This window comes from Manis pentadactyla, chromosome 1 (genome assembly GCF_030020395.1).
Source record: "Manis pentadactyla isolate mManPen7 chromosome 1, mManPen7.hap1, whole genome shotgun sequence".
In the NCBI taxonomy this organism is placed as follows: Eukaryota; Metazoa; Chordata; class Mammalia; order Pholidota; family Manidae; genus Manis; species Manis pentadactyla.
In genome coordinates, this window is record NC_080019.1 from 64488203 (window position 1) to 64511605 (window position 23403).

The 23403-nt window shown below is 39.7% G+C and overlaps 1 protein-coding gene across 4 annotated transcripts in view; it reads left to right on the forward strand.

The window, feature by feature from the left end:
• Window positions 1–22354, forward strand: part of LZTFL1 (leucine zipper transcription factor like 1) — a 71392-nt gene extending 49038 nt beyond the window's left edge. Inside the window, exons 1-10 of one of the 4 annotated variants that reach the window (XM_036883315.2) lie at window positions 4447–4580; window positions 8251–8375; window positions 10350–10544; window positions 11765–11825; window positions 12931–13002; window positions 14222–14287; window positions 14369–14446; window positions 16391–16567; window positions 17182–17285; window positions 18353–22354. In XM_036883315.2, the coding sequence (XP_036739210.1) occupies window positions 4578–4580; window positions 8251–8375; window positions 10350–10544; window positions 11765–11825; window positions 12931–13002; window positions 14222–14287; window positions 14369–14446; window positions 16391–16567; window positions 17182–17285; window positions 18353–18371 (900 nt within the window). In that variant the 5' untranslated portion in view covers window positions 4447–4577 and the 3' untranslated portion in view covers window positions 18372–22354. The other 3 variants (XM_057497862.1, XM_036883317.2, XM_036883318.2) reach the window with 3 other exon arrangements.
• The last annotated feature ends 1049 nt before the right edge of the window (window positions 22355–23403 follow it).

Sequence of the window (23403 nt, forward strand, 5' to 3'; positions counted from 1 at the left end):
CAAATGGGGGTGTGGAATAAGGATTCAGCGCACATCATCACATTTACAATCAATTTTTCTTGTACTTCAACAAGAAGATATTCCCCACAACCAAATCCTAACATTTTTTTGGGTTCATTTTTGATAGTTTTGGTGTTTGTTTCCTTAATATATGAAGCTTATCCATGAAACAAAAAATCTATTTTTGGGGCTAGGAAATTGTCATCCTCCACACAATCTTAAAGAGAGTTGTGTTTTCTGGTGAACCACTTCCTTGCCTGACCTCCTTTAATGCATGTGGCAGTAATTACTCTAATCTGTCAGCATCCTCCAAAACTCTGCCCGTCACCAGAACATTCTGAAACCAACTGACTGAGGGAACAAACGGAACTAAAAATAGCCTCTTGCCCACTAGAGACCCACTGAAATGCCATAGCTCCTGTAAAGACCCTTTCAATCCTGAGCTCTTCCCTTCTTTAAAGTCTTAGCTCCTTTCTCAGTTCTAACGAGGCAGGGTGGAGAAATTGGAGGGGACCCTAGTAGCATTACATGTAAGCAGTTATACTCCAAAGCCTCTGCCTTCTTCAAAATAATCCCCCCATATGATTTTTCCCAACCCCTTCCCACATACCACCAGTCCAGTGTTTCTCATATTTTCCTTTTTCCCATAAAACCTTTGAGATTTTTGCCTTTCCTGGGTACCACCTGTGTTATTTTTTACTTAATCATTTTTATTATTTTGACTTTTTGCTTAAGTCAGAGCTTCACTTTAGCCTCCCTGCCGCCTGCACCAATATCACCCAAACATCTATATAGTAGGGAAGATGGGCTTTTCTGATTCCCCTCACGTCTCCCTTCAGATTCGCAATCTCCTGGCCACAGAACCTTGCACACAACAGGGCTCTCTAAATAGTGGCAGAATGAGGGAATTTGTCAACAGTGTTAAGAAGACGAGGATCACCTTCCTATTCCTCCTCTTGCCTAATCTAGGTTGCAAACACCCTGAATTGGTGGTCCCAGTGTTATGACTGGTGGTTTACAAACTCAAAAGAATCTCATTTTATAGTAATCTAAAAGATGATGCTCATTTTATGTTGAACTATACTAAAAGGTATATAATGGCCTTGTTTGTATGCCTCCCATCTAATTCTTCCAAATCTACACACAAGCGCACACACACACTTTTAAAATGGTCGTCGTGATTTTTTAAAAATGCAGTGAGACAAAGAAGCTCATTATTAGGGTGGAGCTTTTCTCCCTCACTGCTCGAATTGTTTGCTTTGGTAATCAACCCAAGCAAGTAAACAACCCAAAGCACAAGCTCAGCCTTCTCATGAGCCAGATTCATCAATTTGAAACCAAAAATACATGTTCATATTTGCTGACACTATTTAGATAGCTTATGTAACAACATTCAACTCAGCTGGGTAGATGAGCTAAAAGTGATATTGTAACATCCTTGGTACAGAAGATTTTAGATTAAATTTTAAATTAAAATAACCACCTGATACAGCTTTGCAAAACAACTTTAAAAATCCCCAAACCACAAATATACACACAAATGAAATATTTGCATGATCCACCCACTTCTTTGGTCCCCTTAAATTAATGACATTTAATGAGTACAGGAGTTTGCCTGTGGGAAAATACGCTTCTTTCCTTAGAAATGCAATCTGATGAACAGCCTTGTTTATTTAAATGTTCTCAAAGTGTTTATGAAATTTATTCTTTATCTTGCATCCACACCACTTAGTAAAGTGATAATGGAACTCATGAACTTCTACTGTGGTAAGAAAGAACCACAGATTTTGAGGATTAACTCCTGGACTGGAATATGCCTAGGGCACAGTAGGCACTAAAAAGTGGCAACATTATTGAATCAGCAAACACTCACTGAACAGAACTGTGAGAGAAGGCAGGTATAAAGTGGATATTTAACTGAGCTTGGAGGGGGTCATGATGAGGAAGGGGGTTGAGAACATACCATATGGACAGGGAGGCAAAGAGTCTACCCAGGTGCCACTGGGAGGCCAAAAGCGAAGCTGGGCATAGCCAAACCATGCCTGCAGACCATCCTTCCATGTGTAGGAAAGTGCTCCAGGTTACATACCAAAGAAATGTCAGCTCTTCTTGTCCCTGAGGCTTAAGATGCTTCCATGGGCAACTGCCTTCATATCATCCCTGGGTCATCTAAGGGAAGGACTCCTGACTATGCCCCATGATTTTGCCAAGCCTAATCCATATTGGAAAACCACCCCTTGTTTCCCTTCTTTCCAACAGTTATGGGACCCTCATAAATTCCCCTAAACAAAGGGCAAGGGGCTTTACATTCAGAGGGTTGGGGACAAATGTGGAAGAGAAAGCCCTCTCACCTGTGCTTGGGTAGGACTAACTGGTCAAGAAACTCTTAGCAGTAATCATGAGATTTGGATTCCAGACTTGACTCTGCTGCCTCCATTACTGAGCAAGGCCTTACACTGCTCTGAGCTGCCTTTCTTCATCTGAAAATACTGTTTCCCTCTAGTTCTTGCTTTGTCTGTATTGAAAACTATCCATTTTAATTATTTCCGTATTTCTATATCACCATTTAATTAGTAAACATGTTTTAATTGCTCCACATCTTTTTCTAAAGAAAACATCCCTTTCTAAGTCAGCTTTATTCTACAGAGTTTATCTGTCACCACTTTGTTCTAGCAATGAAAATGTTTTAAATTTATTTTTTTAAGTATTGAGTCATTCCTTGGTACAACTACCAAGCTTTGTATATAACTTAGATCATTTATACTGAATTAAATGAATGTGGCAAGAAATGAAAAGAAAAATGAAATTACTGAAACCAGAATAAGATTTAACACACCCACTGTACCAGAATAGCTCACACCTGCTTTCTGGTTTTGCTTTTGAAAACATGTTTGTATTAGCTTCATCACAGACTCAAATTTGAGATGCCTCTACATAGCCCTCCTCAGGCTTGGACAATGGACCTTGGCTCTGAGTCTCTTCATCCATAAATTAAGCAGGTGGAATCAGGTCTTTCAAATCCTTTCCAGACTCTTAGGTCCCAAGTGTGATCCATCTTAAGCTGCACTGTGTTGTGGCCAATAACAACATAAAAGCATTAGCTACATTCGTTTATTCATGAGCCAGGGCTAATGCCAATATCCTTCCCTTAGTTTTAAGGTTCCCAGAGTCTCAAAAAGCTCCTCACTCTGTGCTGCTTCTTGTTTCAATGTTTATCTCACTGATCTGACTTTTTAGCTTATTGCTTGCCTCCCCAGTGTATCTGCCTCAGTTTCTGTCTTCTGGGCCTGATGAAATGGCCAATTATGGCTTATGTCCTCTCATGGCTTTTCACCCACACAGCCCCAAACTGCTGGTATGTCCAGTAATCTATCTCATTCAACACCTTTGCTTCTTCAAGGACCGTGCTTCTTAGAGAGTGACATACCACTCCTGGAATGCCAGTGAAAACTGCAGGTTCCAAGACACATGCTAGACCGTTGTGATTCAGAATTTCTCGGGGTGAGGCCAGCATTGTTCAACAAGCTTCCTTGTGTGAAGCAAAAACCTGAAAAACCTGGACTAGATCACTGACGGAAGAACCAAGCGGCACTTGGAGGTCTTGGAGTGTTGAAGTTTTAGTTTTACACCGGCGGGCTCAGAGGGGAGTAATCTCCCAAGGTCTGAGCCCCCGGAACAAAGACAAGGGGAGCAATATATATCTTTTTGCTTCCTTATCTGCAACATTTCTAGCAAGCAAAGGGGAGTAAGTTTAGGGAGCGAGTGCCTGGCAGAGCGGGAATTAAGGAAGTGTTCTGTTGTTTTAGCCACCTGGACTAGATTGCTGTCCTTATAAATTTTTCCCTATCACCTGGTGATTGCAGGTGTAACAATTTGAAATTCACTGCTCTTTCACCGACTTCATTTGAGCTTATTTTTTAGGAGAAAAGGTGTTTTGGAGATTTTTACCAGAAATATAAATAAGAGGGAAAAAATGGGCGGGGTGGGGAGAGGGTCGTTCAAAGCTCTATCCAGGAACCTGGCAGCTCTGGTGCTGGCAGCCTACCTCGGCCAAGCAGGAATTCCTGGAGAGGAGAGATATAAAGTCAGGCATACGCTCCCTACGCCCCATAAGACCATTAAAAAAGGTAGGGAGTCGGCAGTCGAGGCTACGGCCGTCGGGGCTGCCAGGCAGTGGGCCGTAAGTGTCAAGCCCTTCTCGATAATCCAGTCCTTGGCTCCGCCACGCGCTTGAGTGCAGTACCCCAGGAAGCAGCTTCCCCGCGGTTACCATTAGCAACGGGGGCCTGACCCCACAGTCAGCGTAGCACGGAAGGCGGGACTTCCTGGCTCTAGAAACCAATGCGCATGCAGCGATAGGCTGAGCACACTGCACTTCCTGTTACGTCGTCCAGATGACCAATAAAAGCTCGTAATTCTGCTCACGTGCCTCCGTTCCCATTAGCAACCAGAGGCTTCTAAACAACGTGCCCTCCCTTACCGTCTTCTGCGGTTCAGTCACCCTTGTCTTTCCCTACTTGAGGAGGCTCCGCCAGACCTCTCCTGGTCCTCTAGACTGCTTACTCCCGCCCGCAGCCATGGTGAGTAACGGCCCGCCATGCGCAGAGGGGAAGGGGAGGCCGGGGACCGGGAGTGATGACGTGGCCTGCAGGGGTTGAAGTTGCTGAGGCGGGAGGCTGCGCCGAGTGCGGGCCTCAGTTAACCGCGGCCAAATCCCTCTGGCATAATCATAGGCATAGTCTCGCTCCGCCTCGTCACTTCATTCCTCGCCCCTCCCAGGACTGCCCGGGCCAAATAACACGTCGCAGGTTACCGGCTCCCACACACACGCACACACGGACACACATTACACCCCTTTGGCAGCAAAACCGATCACACACACACACACACACACACACACACACACCCTTTGGCAACACACACACACACCCCTTTGGCAACACACACACACACACACACACACACACACACACCTTTGGCAACACACACACACACACACACACACCCCTTTGGCAACACACACACACACACACACACACACACACACACCCTTTGGCAACAAAACCGATCATGCGTTGACGAGCCGAGGAGGGAGAACAGTGATCGAATGCAATTTTCTGACGTCAGAGACTTAAGAGTCCAGGCATCCCACTTCACATTTAAGGAAACTTGGATGACATAATTCTTTTGTTTTGACTTGTTCAATGGAGGCCAGGTTTTCCTGTATGCTAAAACATAGCCATTAATTTCTCCAGCGGATATAGCATGCCGGCATAAGTAGCGGCTGCATTTAGAACAGAGATGATATGTGCTAATTTTTAAAGGAAGGTATAACTAGAGTTACCAAGGGTATACTGGAAGTCTTCACAGAGCAGGTAAAATGGGTTTGGCCTTGAAGGATAAGTAGGAGTTCGGTGATGTGCTGGAGCATGCTGATACTGGTAGGTGAAAGCCAACTGTATGCATTTCTTCTCACTACTCATTCAGTGACATATTGGTAGCTTAAAGTCAGCCATGGTGGGATTATTTAACCATAGAAATTGGCAAAAGCTACAAATCAAGAGTTTCACATTCTCCCCACCTCCCACTGCTTGTCATTTACCAGCACACCACTGGATAGGATTCAGATTCTTTAAAAGGAATAGAGAGGTACTTTTAGGCAAGGGGAGGGTAATGTGAGTGAAAGTAGAGGCAAGAAATGTCATACCTCCAGGCTAATGAGCAGACTAGTCTGACTGAAGAAGTGTTCTTAAAATAGGAACCTGGGAAAGAGGGTTAGGGAAAGTGTTTGGGGAGACTGGAGGCTTATTAGTGTAGCTTTTATACTATAAACAGCGAAGAATGAGAATTTGTGTTTGTGGTTCTGTTTTTAGGGTTTTTTTTAGTAAGTTGTGACATTGTTTTGAGATATTTTCTAACTGTGGGATATCCTTGCCCAAACTTATGTGACTATAAAAGACAACATCATTTCTAATGTAGGCATTCAGGTTTTTTTTTTTAGTGGCTAAGGGAAACCTGTCTTTTTGTGAGTCACACCTTAAGATGCATATGCAAATCTAACATGTATATATCCTTTTATTTACATAAATTCTGCCATATCCCAAAAATGATTTGAAACAGCAGAGGTGAGCATGGGCTCTGGAGTTAGATCTGGTTCAGATCTCTGTTCTACCATATGCCATTTCAGTAATTTGGGGAAAAAATTCTTCTCTGAATCACACTTTTCTATCTGTAAGTAGGAACGATTCCACAGTTTTCTACAGGGTTATATTGAGGATTTTATGAGGTCATGCCAGGCACATTACAACCTCTGAATGACTTTTACTTCTTATCATCATTGCTATTATTTTTTTCTAAAATTTGACATTCATTCAGAGAATTGGCTAAAAATCAGTATTTCCAAAGCATAAGAAAATTCTTCCTTCTTTCCATTTGCACTGTATAGCCCTAAGGCAAAGTCTTAATTACCAGATTAATCAAATAAGACAGAGTCATGAAATGTAAGTATATACCTCAAATGTGTTGGTTTGTATTGGTCAAAATACCTCAACTAGTTTTTCTGAAACATTAGCTATTTGATAAATAGTCGTTAGCATGATGTCTTGGGTTAATAAAGTTATGAAACTTTAACATCTTGAATTGTAGAAATATTAAAACCAATATGGGGGGAAACTTGGTGGAGCTTTCATCGTGTTGTTGGGGATACACATGTGTAGGTCATCTATATATAGGTAGCAGTTAAAACCTTGAGATAAATGATGCCATCAAAGGGAAGATAGAGAGTGAAAAGAGCATGGGTCCAAGGGCAGGGACCTAAGAAATAGAGATATTTAAAGCAAGCCCCAAAGGAAGAGCCTACAAATGAGATCAAGAAGGCAGGAGTTAGCAGCCAAAGAATGAAGCAGGTCAGCTGAGAGCAAGGCATTAGTCTTTGGTAATTCAGAGGTTGCTAATGAGCTTTACAGAAGCAATTTGAGTAGCATATGGGTTTAAGGACTAGGTAATAGAATGGAGATAGCAATAGTAATAGAAGGGACATAGAGAAATGCAGTGGTAGCTAGAGGGAATCTCAGGTTTCAGGAACTTTTTTTAGCCTGAATGAGGTATATGTACATAGTCTTTCTGCTACTCTGAAGCACAGAAGAAACCTATACAATGTTGAGAGGGGGGCATAACTGGTTAAAGTCCCCCAGGAGTTTAGAAAAGAACCAATTAAGTCCCCATGGAGAAGTGACCTTCAAAAGGAGGAACCGTCTTTAAGTTCATTTGTTGGGTACATGTCTGTCGTGCGCTAGGCACTACAATTGGTACTTGGGGGTGCCTCAGAGAACCAGATGGGTAAGGTCCCGGCCTCAGAGGCTTATGTCCTTAGCCTGTGAGAGGAGGTAAGGATGTATGTGGATGCAGAAAAGACACAGTGTAGGACTTGAGGTGGGTGGGGTACAGGGATCTTGCCAAATCCGATGGCCTCGGTATTGGCTTCCTCAATGTCAGAGGCAACCCTGTGAGAGGGAATGAGAGGTAAGCCTAAAAAAGAGGCTTGGAAGTTAGACCTTTGTCTTCCATAAGAAGGCTATGATAGATCATTATTCTTAAAGATAATTCTGAACCATTTAGTCCCCTTCATTAGATGTTCAGTTTTTATAATTTCTTCTTTTCTTTTCAGTATAACTGTAAAATGAAAAAGAACTTCATTAATCTCTAGTTCATAGTTATCAACCTCTCATAAGGTTTAAAATAAAGAGCAATTAATGGTTATTTCAAAACCAAAACATTTTTTAAAGCTGTATTAGATGGGGGTACAGTTAAGTTACTGTAGTAGAGATCCAAAAAACAGTGACCTAAGGAATACAGAAGTTGAGTTCTTCACTTTGCAGCCCTCCCACTGCCCTCTCAGGTGGGTATGTCAGTGCTGCTCCATGGACGAGTTAGGGATACAGGTCGCCCTCATCTTGCTCTTTCCCCAGCCCCTGGGCACTGTGCCCCATGTCTTAAGGCCCAGGCTTTGGAAATAGCCCACATGTCTTCTGCTCACATCCATTGCTGAGAAGTAGTCATGTGGCCATACCTCATTGCAAGGAGGGCTAAGAGGTGTCCTTTAGATTGGCAACCAGGTATTCAGGAAGAAGGGAAGAACAGAATTTGATGGACATCTAGCAGTCTCTACCATAGGATATCCTGTATATTTTCTTGTTGGTTCATTTATCACATCTTCAAAACTAACAATTAAATTACTTCTCTCTCTTTCAGGCAGAGTTGGGCCTAAATGAGCACCATCAAAATGAAATTATTAATTATATGCGTTTTGCTCGTTCAAAAAGAGGCTTGAGACTCAAAACTGTAGATTCCTGCTTCCAAGACCTCAAGAAGAGCAGGTATCAGAGGCCTCCAACGAAACGCAATGGAAGCATGAATCCTTTCTGGTAGCCAGTACGGGGTTGCGATAGCAGAGCCCCTACAAACCATTGCCGGGACTCTCGTGAACCGTTACTCACTGAGAGCAGTTACACCAAGCTTTGTTGGATTGTTGTGGGAGCAATCTATTAGCAAACATGTACATATGACAATTATGGGATTGCAGAGTTTCAAAAGGGCAGTCAGGAAATTGTAAAAGTGCATGTAAGTTAATGATTGGCTTAGTGTATTAAAGATTCCAAAACTAATCACTTGAGTTATTAATTAAAGAATTAGAGCCATAAGACAAGGCAATTAACAAGAAAATGCCTACACAGTTCATATTAAAGAATTAGGAGAGGGGAAAAGAGCAGGAAACCATGAAATGCTTGCTGCCTAGTCCTGAAATGGTTGTTGATTTGTCATAAGATGATAGTTTGGTTGGATCAATAATGGAATATAATTGAAGTCCATAGATAATGTATGCTTGATCTAGAGGATAATAGGGAAACCAAAGGAAAGAACTAAATAATATGGAGACATCAGATTACTTAGGAGTCAGATGTGGGCACAGTGAAGTGTCGAGTAAATAAATGAAAAAGGCCTCCAAGTGAGGTCTTGGTCATAAAGCTGCCACTTCACTCAGTAGCAGATACTATCAGCTGTAGACTGTTACTGTTCAGCCCATTAATCTAATCTGGGAATCTGGTTTCCTAATCCCCAGGAGCTGTGAGCAACAATTTAATTGGCCAGGCTTTGAGCCAAAGAAGCTACTTTATAGGTCCAAGTACCTTAACTTCTATTCATAACAATGATCTTGGGTTGCCAAACAAAAGGCCTAAGCAGATTTGGTATGTTCTAGTAAAGAATATTGGGAAATTGTTAATATATTTAATAAAGACTTAAATAAAAAATAATTGAAGTTTTGGTCTTTTAGATTGGTTAAATTCTGGTGGCTAAATGAAAAATTAAAGAGTGGTAAATCAAAATACTACTAACTATAATAAGGCTTTGGTACAAAGCCCTTCATTGTGTCCTTTTGTAGTGAGGAAGAAGATAAACCCAGGTTTGGGGCTGATGGTCTTTACCTGCTGGACATCTGAGAGATAAGGGACTTGAGGGTGGAGGTAGGGAGGGGAGGACTCTGGTACTGTCAAATTGTCACTGAAAGTAGGCATGCACAGAAGCTTTCTCAAGATTCATCTGGTGGCCATGTTGCTGAGATTGATGGAAATGATTGTAGGGTTGAGTCACCCCCAGTGGGACCATGGGCATATCACCTCCACCCTCTGAGCCTGCCTTCCTGCCTATAAAGTGAAGGGACTAAAGAAGAGGGCTCCCAAGCTGTCTCCCAACCCAAACATTCTCTGTGTAAGAGTAGATTTGTAATACTATCAGTGATGATGTTCGTTTCTATGGAGCGGTTAGTGGTCAATCAGGCTTTAACTAAGATACATTGGGGTTGTTTTTTTTCTCTTGGGCCCAGAATGCTAAGAGAAGCAATATATAATTACCAGAGATTTTCTGATAGGCATTTACTACCATATGAATAGTTTATGCAATTATTGAAATGTTGGACAAATAATAAGAAAGTCAGGAGAAATTCTACCTTCCAAGTGACTTTTGAAACTATTAAATGTGCTAAGACTAATTTTAGTGGAATTAAAGTGAAAAATTTTAACTGAAAAATTAAAGGTTAAAGTGTGGGGGACTGTTTCTGAGCATGTACTTATATTAAAGACTGCACATTTGAAGAATGAGCCACAGTTAATCATTTAAATGTACATCAATTATTTTCAGTCATTTTTATTAATAAAGAAGACAGTTCCAGGGAGATTTTCACTATAGCCCTTGACCCCTTAAGGTGACATGAATGTGGGTTTCTTAGGTTTGCTTTATTTTGTAAATGATTTTTGTTGTTTATCCAGTAATTTTAGGTCACGGTTGTTTTTCAGGCTGGTAGAGGAGACCTTCACCGTAGATGAAGTCTCCGAAGTCCTGACTGGGTTACAGACTGTGGTGCACAGTGAGGTGGAGACTGAGCTCATCAACATGGCCTACACCAATGTGTTACTCCTGCAGCAGCTTTTCTCACAAGCTGAGAAGTGGTACCTCAAGCTACAAACAGATATCTCTGAACTCGAAAACAGGTAAAGAAGTTTGTACCTGCAATTATGACAGTAGTGGCCCAAGCATGATCTTAAAAGTCAGTGAATGTCTTTGTTGTTTCTTTTGTGGGGACCGGTGTGTGAGAAAATTTGGCTAGGGGGGTAGCAGAGCATCTGGTTACTGAGTGAACTCTTAGTGCCACTCAATGTCCTCTTCAGAATTCTTTGTTTCTACCATGCCTAGGTGTTATAGGGCATTTGAGATTTATGAAACTGCTTTTCAGGCTATTATTGATCGTTTCTTACAGCCTGGTGAGTATTGTAATAAGTCTTTAGAGAGAGGTCAGCTAAGAATTAAAGATTATAGAACAGTTGAAAACTTAATTCATATACCATCAGTTCAGACTAGTAGAATTAGAAGTTTATTTCTAAATAATTATGTTTAAAATTATACATTTATCTTTAAAATAGGAAATGTAAAAAAAAGCTTTAGAATCTAAACAGTATCAAAGAGTTCATTAATTTAAAAAAATATAGTAAGATGAAATTAAAACTAATTTTAAGAAAAGTCATACCAGAAATCAGGAAAAATGGACCACTGAGCCCTAAAAGTAGGTCTCCAAACACAGCTGCAGGATGTGGGCTCATGTGGAGAGTATGGCCTATGGCAGGGAAGGAAAACCATGTAACTTCACCAACTGTCAGTAAGTAACTGGTGAGAAACTGACCTATTGAGAAGCTTATTAAGGAATTGCTGTTCTCTCTATAAGGCCTCATATAGTCTGCTCATTTACCTTGGCAAATAAGAGGAAATAATCAGGTAGACACCCCAAACCAGCCATCTGTCTGGAGGATATATCACACTTTTTCAGTAGACATTATGAACTAATTCCATTTTTCTGAGCTCCTCTATTAAAATCAGTTGTCTTCCTTGAACATCTACTAGCAATTTCTCTATAGCACCTCAAAAATACAGAGTAGACTAAAGATTTCATATTTCTATTAATAGTTTAGTTCTAATAGTTACATTGCACAGTCCGGGCAAAATCCTAGGTTCTGTGGAAGATTCAAATCTGAGCCCATGTGGTTTGGATTCTCAACCATTAATAACTAAATATCATTTTTGATATGGCAAAGTTTTGTTCATCTTGCTCTGTTCTCTCTAGCATGTAACATTGGTACCAGTGATTTTATTATTATATGTATGATGCAAATCTGTTTTAAATGAATGTTGTTTTTTCACATTTGCTTTTATCTTCAAGAGAATTGTTAGAACAAGTTGCAGAATTTGAAAAAGCAGAATTCATATCTTCAAGTAAAAAGGTAATTTTTGGTCATTCTAAGTCCATATCTTAATAGCCTTTATTTAAAATTCCCAAGTTGCTCAGAGCATTCAGAGGTTGACGTGAGAGCACTCAAGGAAAAGTATTCAATTCAAGATCAGGATTCAAATATTGCCTCTCAGATCTTCAGGCAAAAGAAGAAAAGCTTTGGAAGTAACTATGTAAAACTGATTTTGTCTGTCAAACACATGTGTGAAATCCCTGCAGTCCATCTGACTCCCAGCCGGAGAAACCCTTCCCGCAGATGATGGAGGGCATAGGCGTTGGGGTCAGCCAAACCTAGGTATACATCCTGGCTCGGTCACTCCCTGGCCGTGACCTTGAACAGGTACCTGAGAAGGCGGCCCCTCATTTTTCTCATCTGTCAAGTGCTGTCTATACTAGTAGTTACCTACTTTTCTTTTTAATCATTTCCATAACTTGCAATGACCATTTAACATTTCACTGTATAGATGCACCATAAATACCCCCTGGTGTTGGATAGTAAAACACTGTTAAGATATCCATGAACATACATGTACAAAACAATTTTCTGGTAATTCCTGTGGAACGTATTATTAAGAAACTGCCATTCTTTCGATAAACTTTCATATGGTCAGCTTTTCATATATTTCTGGCTCAGAAACTTCTGGGTCAGAGGACATGGATTCTTCTGATTTTAATACATATGGCTAAACTACCAGGATATTTGTGTCAAGTTACTCTTTATTGGTAGTGTAGTTGCCTAAATTCTCATCAGAATTAACAGTTTTTCCCAGGGTCTGGGGCTCCTGAAGACCCAGATCTCTATCTGCTCTGGCTCTGAGCATCTTCCCTCCTTCCTTCCTTCCCTCCTTTCCTTTCCATTTGTAGTTTTGAAACAAGATTTGGAGAGTATAGGTTTCATTTTTATCTCTTAATTTATACTGGGCACTGTGGGCCAGGCACAGAGACGAAGCAGAGACCCAAACCAGCACATTCCCCCTTTGTGGAGCTGACATCCCAGTGGGCATGTTTACACAGTGTCTCCCACTTAGAAAGTGTCCAGTGGTTATGTGTGGTTTATTCCGTGGTGATTTCACTTTGGCTTCTTTATTTCATTTTAGCCCATCATAGATACTGTAAAGCCAAAACTTGCTCCACTTAATGAAGGTAGAACAGCAGAACTCCTCAACAAGGTAAGGGTAGCATTTTGAGAAATGGCCAACCCTCTAATTCTGGCCTTTCGTTGCTGGCACAGCTCTAGGGTGGGGAAACCAAGGTAGGAGGAGATTGATTCAGGCTTTGGTCCACCGAGGGTAATTAGTCCATTGCAATTTTTATTTAATAGTGCCCAGCAGGCCAGAAGAGGGCATCCTTACCTTCCAGAAAGTCTGAGGCAGCTCTGGATTGCATCTTCTAACGGTGAAGTGAAGAGCACAGAATTTAGATGGTGTTTATCGATGAACATTTGAAGCCTATGATCTGTAGTAACAATGAAGGGATATTTTTTATTCAGGTTTATAACCATTGATTACTAATATACAAAAAAAAGTCTCATGACTCCTGTATTCTCAACATTATATGAGGTATTGTTAGATAAAAAGCAGTGTAACACCTTGCCTTTTGCCCTCAAAAAACTTATAGTCTCATTGGGAAGGGAGAATTAATATTCTGGAAAGAGGGATAGGAGAATGCTCACCTGTATGCCACAGGGGCCACTGGTGGCAGAGAAGACACAGTTCCATGTGGGTAAGAGTGGTGGGGACAGCCTTTGGGGTAAGGCAGTACCTGAGCTGGGCTGAGGGGTAAAGACAGGTTGAACGTTGGAGGAAAGAGAAGAGGAAATGGCAGCAAGAGAACAGAATGGGCAGCAGTCAGAGGCAGAAAGGAGGCTGGCATGATTTGGAACAGAGTGTAGTGCTCTCTTACTTGGGCCGGTGGGGGTGTTGGGGCAGAGTAAGAAGCCTGGGCTAGCAGGTGATTCCTGTGACACAGCTGCATATGAATAAAGGTGTTTGGCCTCAACTCAGTCAGAATCATTTAGCAACTTGGGCATAGAGTACTGGAACAGTCAAAATTGTGTTTGTAAGACAAGCAGCACATGGTGTACAGGGCAGGCCCAGAGTAGACCCAAGAGTTACAGGACCAGCTGGTAAGAAATGGCAGCGGAGGAGGACTTTGCAAAATGGCTGAGAACAGAGGGCTGAAGAGAGTCTGAGAGATTGAAAGAAGGAACTAGAAGTCTTAATGCCAAAGATGACTCAATGGTGTTGAGGCCAGTAGGTTAGGTAAAACTGCCAATTTTTGAGCTATTACATAATTTAATTTTAATTTAAAAATTTTAAGTAAAACAAATAACCTCAAGTATTAAAAATACTTTGGCTGAAGTAATAACACTTGGATTTACTCACAAAGGAAATCTTAAGACTTCAAGAAGAGAATGAGAAATTGAAGTCAAGGCTGAAGACCACGGAAATACAGGTAACTGAGAAATACTTAAACAGAATTATTGAGAGTTGCAGACTAAATACTGAAATGTGTTTTGTTTAAACTCGATTATAGACAACAAAGGCTTTGGATGAGAAATCAAAACTAGAGAGAGCACTTCAGGATTTACAGCTTGATCAAGGAAATCAAAAGGTAAAATATGTCTTAGCTATCTTTTTCATGTTTTCTAAATAGAATAAAATTATAAACTTAATATGAAGTCATAATGACTCTTCATTATGCCCTCCCTGAGAAGAATGCCAGTGCTCTGCTTCGGACGTCTTTGTCCGGGAGAGGCCAGGTGAGAGCCTGGGGAGGGAGGGGGCAGACCCGCTGCTCATGGGCCACCCACATCCTGAGAGCCCACTGCATACGCACATTCTTAAATTGATCTTAAGACATGTTTTTTAAAATTCTTCCCCCTTTCCCTTTGACATTCCAATTACAAAAAGGAGAAAAGGAAATGAAGAAACTTTACTTAAATGCATTTGTATTAGGGATTTATTAAACAGAACTCATTATAACTTACATTTGTCTTTGGTGAGTATGACAAAACAGAACGATGACTTTCCTGGCTATGCGCCGTCAAGCCCATCTATATGCAGCAGTACTTGGGCAGTATGGTGACATCCAGTGTTGAAGTTCTCCGGGTTTGTTTGAGCGGACAACTGAGGATCGTGCCGCCTGCAGGGAGTCAGCGTGCGCATTCCGCTTCCCATGGCCTTCCCGTTGGGTTGGGTGCTGGGGAAGATTTCATGCCAGTGGGACCATTTGAGGAAATGTTCAGGGGCAGCACTGGGTCTTCTAGTGGTTATACTGTCATTGTAAGCATCTACTAAACAATACCAAACCTACTTCACTAGACTTCTGTTATACTTTTTCTATGGAAAATTTCAAACATACAAAAGTAGAGAAAATAGTATAAGGCACCCCCAGCTTTACCAATCATCAGTCATGGCCAGTCTAGTTTCATATTTACCTCTACTTTCTTCTCCCCTCCACCCCATGGTTTCTTAAGGCAAATCTCAGGTGTTACATCATTTCATCTGTAGATAATTTTAAAATAGCAAGATTTTTTGTATGGCTTCTTATATGGCTAAAAAAGCAAAGGAAATATATATATGGTTTTCAATCATTATACAACAAGGACCCATAGATTTATAAAACAGAGCTAAATATTCCAGAATAGCTTTATAATGTCTCAGAAGTAAAACAATTGCAATATTTTTGGATGATGAATTTGTTTTAAAAGTCATTTTGGATTTTGCTCCAGTTTTACTTTAGAGATTTTGTCAAAAGCAGATCCATCCATGCTTTTACTAGTTGCAATGTAATAAAACCCTTTTAAACACCAGATTTCAAAAATGAGTAAAGAATTTTTCTTCTGTTGATAGTACTGCTTCATCTTCATATTTAGCAATTGTAGACTATTTTCCTGTCTTATTAATACAACTATTTTCTATTATAAATTTTATCCAGTCAAAAACAAGATCAGCTGCTTGTATAATGCTGACAAAGCATGTAAATGTGTATATTGTATTAATACAAAAAACTTAAAATCTTGTAAAATTAGCAAGCTGTATAGGCAGTAAGAACTAATTAAGCTTGTGTAATGTTTTATTGTAAATAATGACTAAAACATCTATTAAATTTTTATATAAATTTTTAAAATTTTATTATTTTTCCATCTTTTCATTCAAAATTCTTCACCAAGATTGTTTTTAACTTTTCAAAAATGAAAACTTGTTTGCCATCCCAACTCAGGGACACAAAACCTTGTCAAATTTAGGATCTCACCTCTCTCCTGTTCCTCTTTGGAATTCCATCAGTTCACAAATCATATTTATTTACATACTTGGGAATCAGTGACCAGAGTGTCTGCCTTGTGCAAACACCACACACTGAGGGCTGAGGGAGAAGTGAGGGTAAACTGGGTGCTGGCACCCCAAGGGGCTGGAGCTAACCCGAGCTGGTGAGGGAGGCCTGCAAGCAGACATGACACCATTTGCTTTCACCTCACGATGTTGAGTCACCATTCTAACAGTTACTATTTGGGATGTCAACATGAAATTATGTTAATGTATATATTTTTCATAGGATTTTGTAAAGGCCCAAGACTTGAGTGACCTAGAAAACACAGTTGCTGCTTTAAAGAGTGAGTTTCAGAAGACACTTAATGACCATACAGAAAACCAGAAGTCCCTGGAGGAGAGTCTAGCAACAGCCAAGCATGACCTACTCAGGGTTCAGGAGCAGCTGAGCATGGCTGAAAAGGTCAGATTTGTCTGTTTATGTCCCAGTAAGTGATGAATGCAGTATAGAGGGACCAGTGTGACTAACAGAAACATTGGACAACTGCAGATTCATCTCATTTTTTCTCAAGGTATTAGCCAATATGTGTTCTAAAGATTTATCATTTCTGGGTACTGGGATTCTTCCATCCTTGGCACCAAAGTATCTACGATAATAAAAAGTTTCCTAGGGTGTAGTAAAATCCCCACCACGGTGGTTTACATCCACGGCCCTGCACCCTCATGTTGCTCTTGTCCTCCTCCTAAAATACCAACACTACTTTAGAAAAGTTCATGCTTATTTTGGCTGGAAATTAGTTTACTATTTCAAATAGAATTCTTATGTCTAGGGCATGATATGTTTGAGTTATATGTTAACATTGTACTTGGGACAATAGTACTATTTTATTGACTTCTTATATGAAAGAATATTTTAAAAGTTTAGAGAGTTAATTTTATATATATTTTTAAAAGAAATTAGCAAGTAACAGAAGAATATTAGTAAAATTAGGTAAAAAAAACATATTTTTTCATCAGATTTGTTACTTCTTTCCTTAATTATTTCTTAGTAATGGGCTGACATTTTTAATTATTCAGGAATTAGAGAAGAAATTCCAGCAAACAGCAGCTTATCGAAACATGAAAGAGATTCTTAGCAAGAAGAATGACCAAATCAAAGACCTGAGGAAAAGACTGGCCAAGTAAGCCATGCTGATCCTGCCTCTCGGATTTGTCTCCCTGCTAGGTTGATGTTTGTTCTTCGGTGAATCCAAGCTGTGTGCAGAGAGGTCAGGCCAGTGGGTAGCCACTCTATCGTTTAATCCAGAAGCCTGTGTTTGAGGAAAGAGGAGCTTTGTCCAGGCCTTGTCCTTAATGCCCACCAGGGCTTCTTTTTAGGTTCAGCTACAACTTTATACTCACACACGACTACAATAGGCTGCTCTTGGCAATGGATTCACTTAGCAGGATATTGTATAGGAAACAGAGCAAATTAACAGGGCAACATTAGGCATTTCTCCTCAGTAGTGTCCTTCCAGCATCCAAGATCTGTTTGGTCATAGAGTGCCCTCAAGTGACAATTTAGGTGCTAGAGAATGAGGTCCATACAGATGGGTGCCACAGCTTAGAAATCCATGTTCCCCCTAGGGCCCCGGGATCCTAGTGTAACCACATGGTGTCAGGCAGGGACTTGGTGGCTGAGAACTCCCCACACAGAAGGAAGCCTGAACCCGTGACTCCTACCATGTATTTATAGCTCATTCACAGTTCTTCTACCACACATGTGGTCTATTCATAAGAGTCATTTTTTCATTAGCAGTTTTGCCTGGAAACTCAGCTGACATTTTATATTCATCAGAATTCCAGGGGAACAGAGCCAGAAAGTAAATCCAAGATCAAATTAGTCCTTAGAGAATGGAGTTTGTTAGCCCTTTACTCACATAGCCATATCAGATATTAGTGCCAGTCTGATAATTTAGATAATTATTGCATTTTACTACACTAAGCTATCATGAGTCTAAATGCTAGATCTGAGACCTGAAGGTACCTTAGCTATTATCTGGTCCATTCTCCCACCTGATGCAGGAATCCCCTTTGTCATTGTCATATATGGGCCATATCTGACTTGTACTGAGCAGTGGGTTTAAGGGAAAAATGCAACATTGGTGTGTTAGTCACTGGAGATGTTTCAGGGAAAATCATTTGGTAACAGTGATACCAACAATGGAAACTACCATGACACTGTGCTTTAATTCACATCTCTTTCTAGCTATGAACTCGAAGATTAAAAAATGAAGATTTCATTTGGAAGCTGCCACCACATGAAAGTACAAGCTCTCTCTCATCTGGGGCATGTGTTTTGAAGCAGTTTATTACATTCTCTCTGTTTTTCTAATATTTAGACTTTGCTCCTAATACTTAGAACTAGAGTTCCTATTTCAGTTACTCAATTGAGAAAAGAGAAAACAAATTCTGGCCAGTCATCCCAAACTCCTCTCGCCCAAATGCTCCAGCATCCTAGCTCAAATGTAGAAAGAATTCTTTATAGTAAGAAAAGATTTTTTGAATAGGAAAAGAGTTTTGTCCTTTTGCATTAGTGTAACGAGTATACCTTTTTAATAAATGTGAAAGCTAGCATTGTCTGTACTTGTATATTCTCCAGGGTAAAAGTAGAGTTATTAAAATACTACAGATAAACCTTATTTTTAAAAATGAAGTCTAATTCATTTTGTCTATTTGTTCATCAAAAAAAATATGAATTCATTGAAAATATGAATGCCATCTATTGTAGGCAGCATTTTTACCAGCTGTAAGGAAAATTAACAGTAAACATGAAGATTTGATTAACTTCTTTTGGTCTATCCAAATGCTAGAGGAGATTCAGACATTTTTGCAGCCCAGCTTAGCCTGAATCTGTATTACTGATGGAAACGTCAGATTTGTCCTGTACTTCTACAGTTGAGAAAGCACCTAGACTCAGAATAAATGTAATCTTTATACTTCAGTTTCCAGAATGTTCTTTTAAATCTTTTACATTTAAATGTTAAGTAACACTTTTAAAAAGTCTTCTCTTCAGCAAAAAATCAGTTACCAGACCTCAAATTCAACTCTTGATTGTAGTTTATTTATATGCATCTACAGTAACATTTTTAAGAGGTTTTGATTATATTTCCATTGGTCCTGCTTTTTCCTGAGTGATTTCGGATAAGTCATTAGAAATTAGGCATTACATCTCTGCAGTTGTGTAATGCAATGATATACAATAGGATAAATAAAACTCCATAAAACATTAATGCCTCAAAAGGAAAGTACTTACTTTTAGCACATTATTGAGAAAGTAGTTATTCCCACTTTCAAAAGCAGAGTATCACACCCCAAATTAATGCTCTCTACTAAAGTCACCCACTTCCACAAAAATTAAGATTTTATTCACCAAGAAGAGTTTACTGATCAGAGGATAGGCTTATTGTTATTTTTATTCAGGCTTTTAAATACTGGCCTTGAATTTGTTCTTTTTCTTCTAATCTTTATGTTATAATATTGAACAAACAAATGATAAAGATACAGAAAAGGCAGTCTTAGAAAGATGAATGAATCAAAGAAAGGAGGGGAAAAAATCCAACAAGCCAGCATTTACTGCCTATTCTTTCCTCACCTGGCTTTCAATATTTAGGTCACTTATCAATTTCTGTGTCCCACACTTTCACCAAGGGTCTGTTTCAGCCCATAGTTCCTTAGCCCAAAATTGATACCCTCTCCAAAAATCTATTCCATTATTTATGGACCAGGATATTCTGTATGATTCAGAAACAGAACTAGATGGCTAGTGTATCTTTCAGAAACCATTAATTATTTTACCCTACATCTTTCTTAGTCTGATGCCCATATCGAAGGAAAATACGTTGAGAAACCAAAATTGCCAGATAGAATTTTAACTTGTTTTTTGGTAGCAACTTTGAAATACAGGCACACTTTGGCAATATTGTGAGTTACTGCAATGAAGCAAATATCAAAATGAAGCAAGCAAAATGAATTTTTTGTTTTCTAGTACACACAAAAATTATAGTTACACTATACTGTGGTCTATTAGGTGTGCAATAGCATTATGTCAAAAAAAAAACAATTGCATAACTTAAGTAAAAAATGCTTTATTGCTAAAAAATGCTAACCATCTGAGCTTGCAGTGAGTCGTAATCTTTTTGCTAGTGGAGGGTCTTGCCTCAGTGTTGCTGACTCCTGACTGATCAGGGTGGTGGCTGCTGAAGGCCGGGGTGGGGGTGTCAATTTCTTAGAACAACAAAGTTTGCCACATAGATTGACTCTTCCTTGCACAAATGATTTCTCTGTAGCATGCGATACTATTTGATAGCATTTTACTCATATTAGAACTTCTTTCAAAGTTGGAGTCTATCCTCTCAAACCCTGCTGCTGCTTTATCAAAGTTTACGTGATATTCTTAAGCCCTTTGTGGTCGTTTCAACAATGTTCGCACTTCTTCTCTGGGAGTAGGTTCCATCTCAAGAAGCCACTTTCTCTGTTCCTCCATAAGGAGCAACTCCTCATCTGTTCAAGTTTTATCATAAGATGCAGCAATTCAGTCCCATCTTAAGGCTCCACTTCCAATTCTAGTTCTCTTGCTATTTCTACCACATCTGCAGCTGTTTTCTCCACTGAAGTCTTCAATCCCTCAAAGGGATGAAATCAACTTCTGAAGTTAATGTTGATACTTTGACCTCCCCACATGAATCACAAATGTTCTTAATGGCATTTAGAATAGTGAGTCCTTTCCAGAAGGTTTTCAGTTTACTTTGCCCAGATCCATCAGAGGAATCACTATCTATGGCAGCTACAGCCTTATAAAATGTATTTCTTAAATAATAAGACGTCAGATCTCATCAAAATTACACCTCAGTCCATAGGCTGTGGAATGGACGTTGTGTTAGCAGATAGGAAAACATTAATCTGTTGGACATCTTCCATCAGAGTCACCAGGTACATTGTTGATGAGCAGTACATACTTTGAAAGAAATCTTTATTTCTGAGCAGTAGTTTCTAACAGTAGTCTTGAAATATTCTATAAACCATGCTATGAACAGATGTGCTGTCATTCAGGCTTTATTATTCCACTTACAGAACCCAGGCAGAGTAGACAGCATAATTGTTAAGGGCCCTATGATTTTTGGAATGGTATGTGAGCATTGGCTTCAACTTAAAACTCACTGGCTATAGCAGCCCCTAACCAGGGAGTCAGCCTGTCCTTTGAAGCCAGACATTGACTTCTCCTCTCCAGCTATAAAAGTCCTAGATGGCATCTTCTTCCAATAGAAGGCTGTTTTGAATACATTGAAAATCCATTGTTTAGTGTAGCCACGTTCATGAATGATCTGAGCTAGATCTTCTGGATAACTTGCTGCAGCTCCCATTGGCACTTGCTGATAGGAGACAGCTTCTTTCCTAAACCTCATGAACCAACCTCTGCTATACTAAACCTTTCCTTCTACAGCTTTCTCACCTCTCTCAGCCTTCACAGAGTTGACAAGAGTTAGGTCCTGGCTCTGACTTAGGCTTTGGCTTAAGGGAATGTTGTGCCTGCTTTGGTCTTATATCCAGACTACTCATACATTCTCCATGTCAGCAATAAGGCTGTTTCATATTCTCACCATGTGTGTGTGCACTGGAGGAGCACTTTTAATTTCCTTCAAGAGCTCTTCATTTGCATTCACAGTTTGCCTGACTTCAGCACAAGAGGCCAGGCTTTCAGCTTGTCGTGGCTTTCAACATGCCCTCCTCACCAAGCTTAATCATGTCTAGCTTTTGATTTAAAGTGAGAGACGTGCGACTCTTCCTTTCACTTGAACACTTAGAGGCCACTGAAGGGTTATGAATTGGCCTAATTTCAATATTGTGTCTCAGGGATGAGGGAGGCCTGAGGAGAGGGAGAAAGATGGGGGAACAGCCTGTGGGTAGAGCAGTCAGAACACACACATGCATTGATTAAGTTCACCATCTTTTATGGGCACAATTTGTGGCACCCCAAAACAATTACAATAATAACATCAAAGATCATTGATCACAAATCACCAGAACAAATATAATGCTAATGAAAAAGTTTGAAATATTGTGAGAATTACCAAAATGTGACACAGAGGCCTAAAATGAGCAAACACTGTTAGAAAAATGGCTGTAACAGACTTGCTAAATGCAGGGTAGCCACACACCTTCAATGTTAAAATGTATTGTCTGCAAAATGCAATAAAGTGAAGCACAGTAAGACAAGGTATGCCTGTATTCTATATGGTGTGTTCCAGTTCAATAATAAATTCAAGTGTTCCTGAAATCTTACAACCTAACTACACCTCACATATAGATATTCTTTCAGACTTCACATATTCTTCAAATATGATATTCTTTGACATAAATCAACATGGTGATTCTTTCACACATGAATACTTTCTTTTTGTACTCTGTTTTTGTCACTTTTCTGTGTGGGCATGTGTTTTAATTCATGCCCTTAGCAAATACAGTTTAAAATTTTTATGTTTTAGATATATACCTAGTTTTAAGGCTTATTTAGCTAAGAAAGAAAGCCTTTTTAGTTTATATTTTGGATTTCTAAGAATGTTGCCTCAAACCGTGATTGAGCCTTCAGTATGGTGAGCTGTGCAGATTGCTTTGGTGGCTGTCACAGTGCAGCTTTGGTTTAACCTAAAAATTTAAGGTTACCATTAAGTTATGACTCAGACCTTTTGTTGACAAAAATGTAAAGGGTTTTGTTATTTCTTCTGTTCAATATTTGTTTATTTTTTCTCATTATTATATTTTGAGTCTATTAGACTTAAATGTTTAATGAACATCTTCTTGTGTCTTATATAACTCTTCATAAGGAAAATACTGCTTAACATTGAATTTGTTGTCCTATTTGATAAAGCCTTTGCTGTTTGTTATTCCACACAAAATCTCCAAGCAAGTAACAACATGACGGTGAAAGGAGCCACTTCTTTTTATACCTATTGGTTCCCCAAATTGTGTGCTGATTGTTGGTTCAATGTGTAATACCACATTGTGAAGGACAATACCTCAGCCCCATCATTATAAATTAATTTCAACATTTCATAATCTGGCATCTTCCAAGTAATGCAGAGTATGACAGGACCAGTAGACCTTTGTCCGTGTGCCCATTCTGTTGTATTTCTCTGGACCTTGTGTGGGGTCCCTTGGTCTGATACAATGTTATGCAAGATCCTACATGAGCCTTCATATCGTGGTACTAGCAGAGGCATGGACAGATAAGGCAAACCCATGTTTAAAAGATATACCAGT